We start from the raw sequence: 13,076 nt of genomic DNA on the forward strand, positions 1-13,076 counted from the left end.
AAGCCCTCAATATTAACATTATTGTTGGTATTTTTTATAGAACCCAGTAACAGCCCACATCTGCTACCCAAAATGAAATTTATCAGTATTCTAATGGAAACTTTTCTTTAATATAATTTTATTTCAGCCTAAGAGGTTCTCAATTTCTGAAATAATCTGAAATCTAACTTCCAGAACATGCTGAAAGATCCATTAAACCTTATATTCTACTTCTACTCTACATTTAATGACATTCAAGAGACAAATTATTTTCAATTTCACTGTTGACAGGTTGCCTGCCACCTAGAGGGAAAAAATGTAAATACAAAGGTAAATTTGAGAAATGTTAGTTCCACAATATAATGCAATTTTGTATTTAAATTAAATGGTCCTAAAATCAAAATATTAAGGCTCTTACCTATTTTTCAGATTTATTGACTTTCCACAACCCTATAAAATTAGTAAAGTAAAATTTCCATCAAATGTAAACCAAAGAAGTCCTAAAAGTGATCAAAGGAACTAACTGCATAAGATAATGTATGAGTAGAAGAACATTTTGAGATACAGTATACATTATGTGTTAGAAGAGATTCAAAGTGATATGGAAGCTTGCGGAAGACTGACCACATCGACCTAAAATAAAAACAAAGCAAAACCCAGTATGGCAGATGGGATGCTAAAAATTAGGATCAAGGAATCTAAACAAATCCAGCACAACACAGTCTAATGGATACATACAGGATGATAACAGGTACTCAGGATGAAGAAAAAGCAAGTGATTCAAACTACCTGTTTCCCTTAAAGAAGCTCTTTCAAGCAGTGATTTTAAGGGGCAAAAACAGATCAACTGTACACACACATCTTAACTCTAGTGCAAATGAGCAAAAATCCAAAATGGGAAGAAACAGTACTGTTTTAGTATTTAAGCAGAAAAATTAGTGCTTTGGTTGACTTTTTAGAATCTTTAAAACATGTGATGCTTTATCATTTAACATTTAAAATAATCAGATCTAAAAATATGCCTGAAACCTTTACCTACGTCAGCAACTACCCTACATACACAGTTAACTTGTATGTCTCATGTCTTAGCAGATGAAGAACATGTCATCAGGTACCTCTGACCCCCAGTGTGGGTGGCGGCTACCTCAGACCCCCAGTGCCGGTGGCGGGTACCTTCGGACCCCCAGTGCGGGTGGCGGGTCTGATTGGGCCACTCGGCTACCTCTGTTTCCACTGTAGGATATCACACATACAAGAAAAAGCTGGAGTACTGGGCTTGATCCGTAACCACAGAATAGATCATTTTAGAGAAAGCCTGACTGGCTCGTTCATATGAAAGAATATGTCTAAAACTAATATTCAAGTTAACATCAATTTTAATCCCCTCAACGCACAAAAAAGGTTGAAAAAATTTGTCAGCTTTATAAAAAATTAACATCTTCATTTGCTATGAAGGTTTATCACAGTGAAAACAGTAAATTATTACCATCAGTGTAATAAAGAATGACGGTTCTGAAAACTCAGTGTTGTTTCATATCAGAACCATGCTGTGTGGCTCTGGAGAATACTTCATCCAAATGCTATTTTCTTGACTTCTAAAACTACACTCTGATACGAAATAATATTAAACGATTTTCTCTTACATGGGCTAACTATTCAATAGTCTAAGTGTTTTCAATACTGTTGCTTAGGAGGATAATCAGTTTTTGGAAACCTGTCAACTATTCCCATTTTGAACAGATTTATTAGCACCAATTACTAACAACATTGTTTCTATTACCGTCACCTAAATTTACAGATGTTCTACTTTGTTTTCAATCACCCAAACACTAACAGCAACTTTCCCTCATCATGAAATTCTATTTTCATAAAGGTGATGTAGAAGGAGGACATGTGGCTTAATATCTCTTTAAGGATGGTGTTTTAATTTTTGATTTATGGTAATGTGGTGGGTGCAGGAGATCCTTAAGCCCTCCAGCTATAAACCAAAAATAATAAAGTATAAAAAAATCTCAATCAATCAACGAATCTGCAAAAACGTAAAGGAATTAAGATAAGGCCAACAGTGAAGCCTACACATAAGGGAGGCAAGGGAGGGTAGAAGCTGCCCACGTGCCACACAGAAATGTACAGATCTTAGGCAGTGGGGCTTGCACTGGACACCTTATAGGCTTAATGATAAGAGGCCACCCTACACAAAGCTGGGACTCATGAAGTAGGAGGGCCTGAAAACAGTGTGAAATATTAGAAAATGCATTCAGTAGAGTCAAGATTTGGTTCTTGGTCAGATGTATAAACACACACACACACACAAAATCCCTACGATTTCATGGTTCTTCACCAGCTAACCTGGATCTCAGACCTGAATTTACCTAGTGTTGAAAAAAATTTGGCAGAAGACAAAAAAAAAAAATCCTCTTAGGAGCAACAAACCTTCAACATAGGTTCCAAAAATCTATGCACAGTTTTACCAAATATGACTTTTCCCATGAAATCACAAAATACACAAGCAAAAACCACATAAAGTCAAAAAAGGACAGAACCAGATGTATAGTCATATGTTAGAACTGCTGAATAGACTATAAAATTAGTATGTTAACATATTTAAAGGAATAAAAAAACAATCACATAGCAAATACTTGTTAACTGGTACTAAGTTATACCAGGCAAGTTATAAGCACTTAACTTCCTTAAAACCATTCAAGTTTGTAGTGGATGCTATCCTTCCCTTTTTTATAGACAGTACTCCCTCCATTCAGATACAAAGTGACTGTATTATCTGATCAAGGTCACACAGCTAGTTGATGCCAGGACTCTGGTTCTCTAATCCAACTGGAAACATGAGTTGATGGGTCAGAGCCCATCAAAACTGACCCGTCAGACTTCAAGAAGGATCTAAAAGAATCTCTAGGACTAAAAAATGTAAGTAAGCTCAATAAAAAGGTTAACTCTAGCAGAAGAGATGCAACTAAACTTAGTTTAGTTTTAGTTAAACTTTAGTTTAATTGGCAAATTAAACTAAAAAAAATAAAAACATTTCTCAGAATGTAGCACAAAGAGAGAAAATACGAAAGAGAGATAAAACGCGCGCAGTGTGAACAGGAGCATCCAACGGGCATCCCATAGGAAGATCACATGGGGAACGGAGGGAAATGGTATGTGAAGAATGGCTGCATTTTTCAGTTCTGGTTCTCAAACTGCCATTTCCAGTAATGTGGCAGAAAAACAAACATGCGGGGTGAGGTTTTTTGTTTTTTTTTTTTTCTTTTAATGAAAATACATTACTGTTCTGGCAGGAAAGTATGGATTACTCAGAGGCAAAGAACTAAGAGAAAATGGAAACCGCAAGAGGTACATTGAACAAGACAGGTGGCTTTCCCTTTGGGGCCATACCAGGGGACCTTGGTTCTGGTTTTCAGAGCCCACAGGGCAGAGACAAAGCGTAGGATAAAAGACTTTCATAAAAGTGGGATCCTAAGGAAAGTACATGGGGCAGGAAGTGGGAAAGTGTGTGAGTTCCAGCAGCTAATGAAAGTAGTAAAGTGAAACTAAGGGGACAGGAACTGAGAGGAGGGAGTGTAAGATTCACGGTAAAGGGTCGAAACATGCACAGAGTACCCACGGCCACTAGTTGTTTCCTTTCCCTCAGAGGAGAGACTTCACCCCGGTTTTCTCTTTTCTGTAGTATTTGTTTCAGGCACTTAGGCAATCTTTTAACATTGTGTTTAACATAAACCCTCAAAATGACCAAAAGTATACACAAACCATTCTTTCAGATCCCCATCACTTAATGGTAAGTATAAATAATTATTAAAAACAAAAACAAAAACAAAGAACTTCTCAACAAAACCAGAAGGTGGTTCTTTGAAAGAATTAACAAAATTGATAAACCACTAGCCAGTTGGATCAAAAAGGAAAAGGAAAGGACCCAAATAAATAAAATCAAGAATGAAAGAGGAGAGATCACAATCAACACAGCAGAAATAAAAACAGTAATAAGAGAATATTATGAGGAATTATATGCCAATAAAATGGGTAATCTGGAAGAAATGGACAAATTCCTAGAATCATATAAGCTACCAACAGTGAAACAGGAAGAAATAGAAAATTTGAACAGACCCATAACCAGTAAGGAAATAGAATTAGTAATCAAAAATCTCCCAAAAAACAAGAGTCCAGGCCCAGACGGCTTTCCAGGGGAATTCTACCAAACATGAAGCCAGCATTACCTTGACTCCAAAACCAGAGACCCCGCTAAAAAAGGAGAACTATAGACCGACTTCCCTGATGAACATGGAGGCAAAAATCTCAACAAGATTATTAGCCAACCGGCTCCAACAATACATCAAAAAAATTATTCACCATGACCAAGTGGGATTTATACCTGGGATGCGGGGCTAGTTCAATATCCACAAAACAATTAACATGGTTCATCACATCAATAAAAGAAAGGACAAGAACCGGGGCACCTGGGTGGCTCAGTCAGTTGAGTGTCCGACTTTGGCTCAGGTCATGATCTCACAGTCTGTGAGTTTGAGCCCCGCGTCAGGCTCTGTGCTGACAGCTCAGAACCTGGAGCCTACTTCAGATTCTGTGTCTCCCTCTCTCTCTGCCCCTCCCCCACTCATGCTCTGTCTCTCTCTGTCAAAAATAAACATTTAAAAAAATGTTTTAAAAAAAGAAAGGACAAGAACCATATGATCCTCTCAATAGATGCAGAGAAAGCATTTGACAAAATACAGCATCCTTTCTTGATAAAAACCCTCAAGAAAGTAGGGATAGAAAGATCAACCTTGAGATCATAAAAGCCATATAAGAAAGACCCAACGCTAATATCATCCTCAATGGGGAAAAACTGAGAGCTTTCCCCCTAAGGTCAGGAACAAGACAGGGATGCCCACTCTCGCCACTGTTATTCAACACAGTATTGGAAGTCTTAGCCTCTGCAATCAGACAACACAAAGAAATAAAAGGCATCCGAATCGGCCAGAAGGAGGTCAAACTTTCACTCTTCACAGATGACATGATACTCTATATGGAAAACCCAAAAGATTCCACCAAAAAACTACTAGAACTGATTCATGAACTCAGCAAAGTTGCAGGATATAAAATCAATGCACAGAAATTGGTTGCATTCCTATAAACCAACAATGAAGCAACAGAAAGAGAAATCAAGGAATCGATCCCATTTACAATTACACCAAAAAACATAAAATACCTAGGAATAAATCTAACCAACGACGTGAAAAATCTATACACTGAAAACCATAAAAAGCTTATGAAAGAAACTGAAGACACACAAAAAATGGAAAAAGATTCCATGCTCCTGGATAGGAAGAACAAATGTTATTAAAATGTCAATACTACCCAAAGCAATCTACATATTCAATGCAATCCCTATCAAAGTAACACCAGCATTCTTCAGAGAGCTAGAAAAAATAATCCTAAAATTTGTATGGAACCAGAAAAGACCCCGAATAGCCAAAGCAATCCTGAAAAAGAAAACCGAAGCAGGAGGCACCACAATCCCAGACTTCAAGCTATACTACAAAGCTGTCATCATCAAGACAGTATGGTACTGGCACAAGAACAGACACTCAGATCAATGGAACAGAATAGAGAACCTAGAAATGGACGCACAAACGTATGGCCAACTAATCTTTGACAAAGCAAGAAAGAATATCCAATGGAATAAAGGCAGTCTCTTCAGCAAGTGGTGCTGAGAAAACTGGACAGCGACATGCAGAAAAATGAACCCGGACCACTTTTTTACACCATACACAAAAACAAACTCAAAATGGATGAAAGACCTAAATCTAAGACAGGAAGCCATCAAAATCCTCAAAGAGGAAACAGGCAAAAACCTCTCTGACTTCAGCCACAGCAACTTCTTACTCAACACGTCTCCGGAGGCAAGGGAAACAAAAGCAAAAATGAACTACTGGGACCTCATCAAAATAAAAAGCTTCTGCACAGCGAAGGAAACAATCAGCAAAACTAAAAGGCAACTGACAGAATGGGAGAAGATATTTGCAAATGACAGATCAGATAAAGGGTTAGTATCCAAAATCTATAAAGAATTTATCAAACTCAACCCCCAAAAAACAAATAATCCAGTGAAGACATGGGCAAAAGACATGACTAGACACTTCTCCAAAGCAGATATCCAGATGGCCAACCGACACATGAAAAAATGCTCCGCATCACTCATCATCAGGGAAATACACATCAAAACCACAATGAGATACCACCTCCCACCTGTCAGAATGGCTCACATTAACAACTCAGGCAACAACGGATGTTGGCGAGGATGCGGAGAGAGAGGATCTCTTTTGCACTGCTGGTGGGAATGCAAGCTGGTGCAGCCCCTCTGGAAAACAGTATGGAGGTTCCTCAAAAAACTAAAAATAGAACTACCCTACAACCCAGCAATTGCACAACTAGGCATTTCTCCACGGATACAGGTGTGCTGTTTCGAAGGGACACATGCACCCCCATGTTTATAGCAGCACTATCAACAATAGCCAAAGTATGAAAAGAGCCATCAATGGATAATTGGATAAAGAAAATGTGTATATATATACAATGGAGTATTACTCAGCAATCAAAATGAAATCTTGCCATTTGCAGGTACGTGGATGGAACTGGAGGGTATTATACCTAGTGAAATTAGTCAGAGAAAGACAAATATCATAGGACTTCACTCCTATGAGGACTTTAAGAGACAAAACAGATGAACATAAGGGAAGGGAAACAAAAATAATAATAAAAACAGGGAGGGGGACAAAACAGAAGAGACTCTTAAATACAGAGAACAAACTAAGGGTTACTGGAGGGGTCGTGGGAGGGGGGATGGGTTAAATGGGTAAGGGGCACTAATGAATTTCCTCCTAAAATCACTGGTGCACTGTATGCTCATTTGGATGTAAATTAAAAAAATAATAAAATTAATAAAAAATAAATAAATAAAAAATAAAACCAACCAAAAGGTAAAAAAATTTTTTTTCTAGGCCCATAAAACTAAGTATTAAACATTTTGTATCCGTGAAATATGAAATAAACTATTAAATGAATTGATAAAGTTTTACTAACAAATGACTGAACCAACAACAACAAAAAACTTCTCTAAAAAAGCCTAAGAAGAGGCCCACTAAATTTTTTCCTACTACCACCGCCACCCCCCACACCCATCGCCACTGCCACCAGCACCCACTGCTGCCCCCCATCCCCCATCAGCACCCACCACCACCACCGGCTGAAGGCAGATTTCTTTCACACACCTGACAGCTGTGGTCAGTATCCAATCCGTCCCACAGACTCATAAACTGAGCTTTCATCATGGCGGTAGCTTCATGGTCAGAACTTGAACGGTTTCGCAGAAAGGAGTCTAGAAGGAAGAAGTCCTCAACCTTAGAAACTAATTTGAATTATTTACTCATTGTAAAACTTCAAATCATTAACCAAAAAATCAAAAGCTAACAAATTTGCGAAAGAGTACAAGACAAAGAGTTCAACTATGCCTTTTCATACATTGGTCTGATACAACAATTTTGGCAAATAATTAAGAAATTAAAACGCAATCAACTCCCAATCTTCAATTCTTTCCTATCAATACATTAATGCCAACATATGCAAAGAAGTACAGGATCGGGTAATTAGAAGATACGGATCAAGTGGTGTCTTGGAGGAAGGTCTGTATGCTTTGGCCCTAACATCCCAGGTTATGTGCATCCTATGTATTCTTAATTGTGGGTCACACTCTTTTTCTTCACACGCTTTTCCTGGAAATAAAGAAAAATGGCATTGGAAAAATGTCAAAACACCATTCTGTGGGAAATGCAGGACAGAAAATGGTTTCGAACACACATGCTTGTAGGCATGTGCATATACGTGACACAATGTAAAGAAGCCAGCAAGAAAATACACCAGAACGCTAATCGCTTTAGTTATCTCTCAGTGACAGACTCGAGGACAATTTAAATGTTCTCTTGAACTATTTGCTGTCTTCCCAATTATCTACAAAGAACATGAAATGCTCTTAAAGAGGGGTAGGAGGAACAGTACATCCTAATTATGAAAAAAAGACAGTCATAAGTCCTAGATTTTCTAGTATAATCCTATTTCAAGTGCTTTGTCTTCTATCCCTTCAAATAACTAGCATTTTAGCACTGAAACTACAATCATACGTGTGAGTTACACAGAAATGCTTTGGTCCAAACTTAAAAAAAAAATTTTTTTTTACAGGGTCTTTGGATGACAAATACACATTCTGGATTTTCTTTTGTAGTTTCAGTTTCATACAATCCGTCCCACTGTTGGACTAGGTACAAAACTAACCCATCTATTCTGGAGGTAGAAAATGTAGTCATTTTTAAATTGCTTCTTTTTAAAGATAATATGTGTCAGTACAGCTGCCAGCTAACCACCATAATTCTGCTATCAATTATTCCTAAATCATCTTCATTACTAAGAAGTTGGTTCTGGCAAGACAGCTGCTTGAAATAATATAAAAAACTTAAAATGCTGGAGAAGTATAAATAACCTAACTATATTAGTAATTACATCAAATGTTAAATGTAGGGGCGCCTGGGTGGCCCAGTCGGTTAAGCGTCCAACTTCACCTCAGGTCATGATCTCACAGTTCATGGGTTCAAGCCCTGCGTCAGGCTCTGTGAGCCTGGATCCTGCTTGGGAACCTGTGTCTCCCTCTCTCTCTGCCCTGTCCCTACTTGCGCTCTGTCTGTCTCTCTCTCTCAAAAGTAAATAAACATAGAAGAAAAATTAAAGAAAAAATGTTAAATGTAAATGGTCTTAGAGTACCTACATAGGTGGTTAGGAAATCAGACTGGACACTTAGGAGACCCAAATGTGTGCTGCTTACAAGAGACACTTTAAATCTAAGAGCTCAGAATGTTGCAAAGGATGGAAAAAGACATATATGTAGATACTAACAAAAAAGTTGGGAAAAAAATATTTTTAAAGTTAATGCATACCTGACAAATGGTGCTAGAACAACTGAACATCCATGTGCTAAAAATCTATCTAGACAAAGACCTTATACTGTGCACAACAATTAACTGAAAATTGATTCTAGATCTAAATGTAAAACACAAAACTGCAAAACGTCCAAAGATAACATAGGAGAAAATCTACATGACCTTGGGTTTGGTGATGAGTTTTTACATACAACACCAAAAGCATAATCGATCCAAAAAAAAATAGTTAACTTGGGCATTATTAAAATTTAAAAATGCTCAAAAATGAACTACTGGGACCTCGTCAAAATAAAAGCTTCTGCACAGCGAAGGAAACAATCAGCAAAACTAAAAGGCAATTGACAGAATGGGAGAAGATATTTGCAAATGACAGATCAGATAAAGGGTTAGTATCCAAAATCTATAAAGAACTTATCAAACTCAACACCCAAAAAACAAATAATCCAGTGAAGACATGAATAGACACTTCTCCAAAGAAGATATCCAGATGGCCAACCGACACATGAAAAAATGCTCCACATCACTCATCATCAGGGAAATACACATCAAAACCACAATGAGATACCACCTCCCACCTGTCAGAATGGCTCACATTAACAACTCAGGCAACAACGGATGTTGGCGAGGATGCGGAGAAAGAGGATCTCTTTTGCATTGTTGGTGGGAATGCAAGCTGGTGCAGCCCCTCTGGAAAACAGTATGGAGGTTCCTCAAAAAACTAAAAATAGAACTACCCTACGACCCAGCAATTGTACTACTAGGTATTTATCCAAGGGATACAGGTGTGCTGTTTCGAAGGGACACATGCACCCCCATGTTTATAGCAGCACTACTGACAATAGCCAAAGTATGGAAAGGGCCCAAATGTCCATTGATGGATGAATGGATAAAGAAGATGTGGTATACACACACACACACACACACACACACACACACACACACACACACACAAAGGAGTATTACTCAGCAATCAAAAAGAATGAAATCTTGCCATTTGCAACTACGTGGATGGAACTGGAGGGTATTACGCTAAATTAGTCAGAGAAAGACAAAAATCATATAATTTCACTCCTATGAGGACTTTAAGAGACAAAACAGATGAACATAAGGAAAGGGAAACAAAAATAATATAAAAACAGGGAGGGGGACAAAACAGAAGAGACTCATAAATATGGAGAACAAACTGAGGGTTACTGGAGGGGTTGTGGGAGGGGGGATGGGCTAAATGGGTAAGGGGCACTAAGGAATCTCCTCCTGAAATCATTGTTGTACTAGATGCTAGCTAATTTTGATGTAAATTTAAAAAAAATAAAAAATAAAACAAGCTAAAAAAAAGTTTTAAATGCTCAATAAAGAAAAACAAAATTAAAAATTCTTCCCTGTGGAAGACACTGGTAAGAGAAGAGATAAGCCAGGGCGCCTGGGAGGCTCAGTTGGTTGAGCATCTGACTTCTGCTCAGGTCATGATCTCATGGTTTGTGGGTTCCAGCTGTGGGTCAGGCCCTGTGCTGACAGCTCAGAGCCTGGAGCCTGCCTTGAATTCTGTGGCCCTCTCTCTATGCCCCTCCCCCACTCATGCTCTGTCTCAAAAATAAGCATTTAAAAAAAGAGACAGTGAGAGAGAGAGACAGAGAGAGAGAGAGAAGAGAGAGAGTAGATATAAGCCACAGACTAGGACAAAAGATTTTCAAAATACTTCCCTGATAAAAAGTGTGTATCCAAAATATACAAAGAACATAAAATTAAATAATAAGAAAACCACCCAATTAAAAAATGGGCCAAAGAGCTGAACACACACTTCAAAGATACACGGATGGCAAATAAACACATGAAAAGATGCCCAACGTCCTATGTCGTTAGGGAACTGTAACTTTAAATGAGATACCGCTCGCTACATGCTTGCTAGGATGGCTAAGTTCCAAAACACTGATAATATCAAGTGATGGACAGGATGCTGAGCAAGAGGACCGCTCATTCATTGCCAGTAGAACTGCAAAATCACAGAGCCATCTTGGAAGTCAGTTTGGTGGTTTCTTACAAAGCTAGAGTTTCACTGTAGGATCCAGTAAACGCGCTCCCAGGCATTTACCCAATTGAGCTGAAAATGTATGTCCACGCAAAATCTTGCACATCACTGTTGTTAGCAGCTTTATTCACAATCGCCCCAAATTGGAAGCAACCAAGATGTCCCTCAACAGATGAATGGATAAACAAACCGTGGTACAACCACACAATGGAATATTACTCAGCCATAAAAAGAAATGAGCTACTAAGCCACAAAGACACGGAGGAGCCTTAAATGCATATTGCTAAGTGAAAGAAGCCAGTCTGAAAAGGCTACATACTGTATGATTCCAATTACAATACTCTGTAAAAGGCAAGATAGTAAAAAGACTAGTGGCTGCTGGGACTTTGGGAGTTTAGGATGAACAGGTGGGGCACAGGGGGTTTTCAGGGCGGTGAAACTATTCTGTCTGATACAGTAATGGTAGATACATGACATTATGCATTAGTCAAAGCCTATAAACACAAAGAATGACCCTTAATATAAACTACGGACTTTAGTGATTAATAATGTAGCAACACAGGCTCATCAATTATAACAAATGTATCACACGAATGCAAAGTACTGATAATAGGAAAACTGTGCGTAGGGGATGTGTGTATGGGAACTTTCTATGTTCTGCTTTCTGTAAACTTAAAACGGTTCTAAATAACAGAGCCCAGTTTTTAAAAAAAAAAACAACAGCTTAACGAATATCTGAGATTGTAAGAAAGAGAGAAAAACAACCGTCAGAATTCAGGAAATATGTGGTGGGAGCACGAGGTGTCTGTGCCAACTGTGGACACGTGCACTTGTGGACACGGCAGGGAGGCAGGGACGCGTGTACCGCCTCGGCGTTCATGTCCACGCTGAAACCAAGCTGCTCAAAAGGATGTACACTCACAGAAAGTGTAGACAAGAAAAAAAATCCTGCTCACTACTGCAGGGAGTTAAAGACCAAGTCCGTCTTGTCTGGGCTCTGGGGGTCTCCCAGAGACCAGGGTCTCCAGGTCTCCCCTGAAAAATAAAAAACTAAGGTCACAGGGGCTCTCCCTCAGGCACGAAGACTGGATTTGTGCTGTCATTCAGTCTAGGAACATCCACACTGAGAAATTATCATAAAAATTGGCCCTGAATGATCAGACTCCACACACAGGCTCTAAGTGGAAGGTAGGGAAAGCACTCTGACTGTTAGGCAACACAGAATTCTCCTATAAAAACAAGCTGTAGGCTATCTAACGTTAGAAATGAGCCAAGGAAACAAGTTAGTATGAAACACTTAACAATACAAAGGAGAAGTAGAATTTCAGACAACAGAACAATCCAAAAAAACTATATATAAAAACAGTATGCTTAAAACTGAGACATAAGAGGGGGTGGTGCCTGGGTGGCTCAGTTGGGTTAAGCGTCCAACTCTTGGTTTTGGCTCAGGTCGCAATCTCACGGTTTGTGGGTTTGAGCCCCACTGACAGCACAGCCTGCTTGGGATTCTCTCTTTCCTCTCTCTCTGACCCTCCCCCACTCGTGGTGTCTCTGTCTCTCCCAAGATAAGTAACTTAAAAAACAAAAACAAAAACAAACAAAAAAAACAAGACATAAAAGGGACTGAAATTCAAACAGAAAAGCAACTATAGTGAAAAAAGGGAAATTTAAAAAAGAACCAATAGAACTTCTAAAGTTCAAATGTAATCAACAGAATACAAACCCAATGGCTGTGAGGTTAACATAGCCAAGCAAAGAACTGCTTTTTAAGACTTAAAGATTGATGTTTTAGTTGTATCATTATTTTATGTATCAACAAAGGTTCAAATGTTGCCAAGTAAGTTATAATACTCAAAGAAAAAACTCTGCCAATTAAATTATAACATGTTACCCCAACTTCAGAAAGGTTAAAATGTAAATAACAAAATGGTATATTTTAGAACTGATGAAATATGGGAGAACTCGATGTGGCAATGACTCAAAATTAAGTAGAGAGGGTAGATACATATATAAATATATACATACATAAAATGGAAGTCTCGCCACAATCAAAGATACACAGTGGCTGAGAAATT

General features: G+C 38.4%; 1 protein-coding gene across 4 annotated transcripts in view; it reads right to left on the reverse strand.

The window, feature by feature from the left end:
• ATAD1 (ATPase family AAA domain containing 1) overlaps nt 1-13,076 on the reverse strand; it is a 79,165-nt gene that overhangs the window by 17,028 nt on the left and 49,061 nt on the right. For all 4 annotated transcript variants that reach the window (XM_047825160.1, XM_047825159.1, XM_047825161.1 and 1 more), the window contains one exon: nt 7,260-7,366. In XM_047825160.1, the coding sequence (XP_047681116.1) occupies nt 7,260-7,366 (107 nt within the window). The remainder of the gene's footprint in view (nt 1-7,259; nt 7,367-13,076) is intronic.

This window comes from Prionailurus viverrinus, chromosome D2 (assembly GCF_022837055.1).
Source record: "Prionailurus viverrinus isolate Anna chromosome D2, UM_Priviv_1.0, whole genome shotgun sequence".
In the NCBI taxonomy this organism is placed as follows: Eukaryota; Metazoa; Chordata; class Mammalia; order Carnivora; family Felidae; genus Prionailurus; species Prionailurus viverrinus.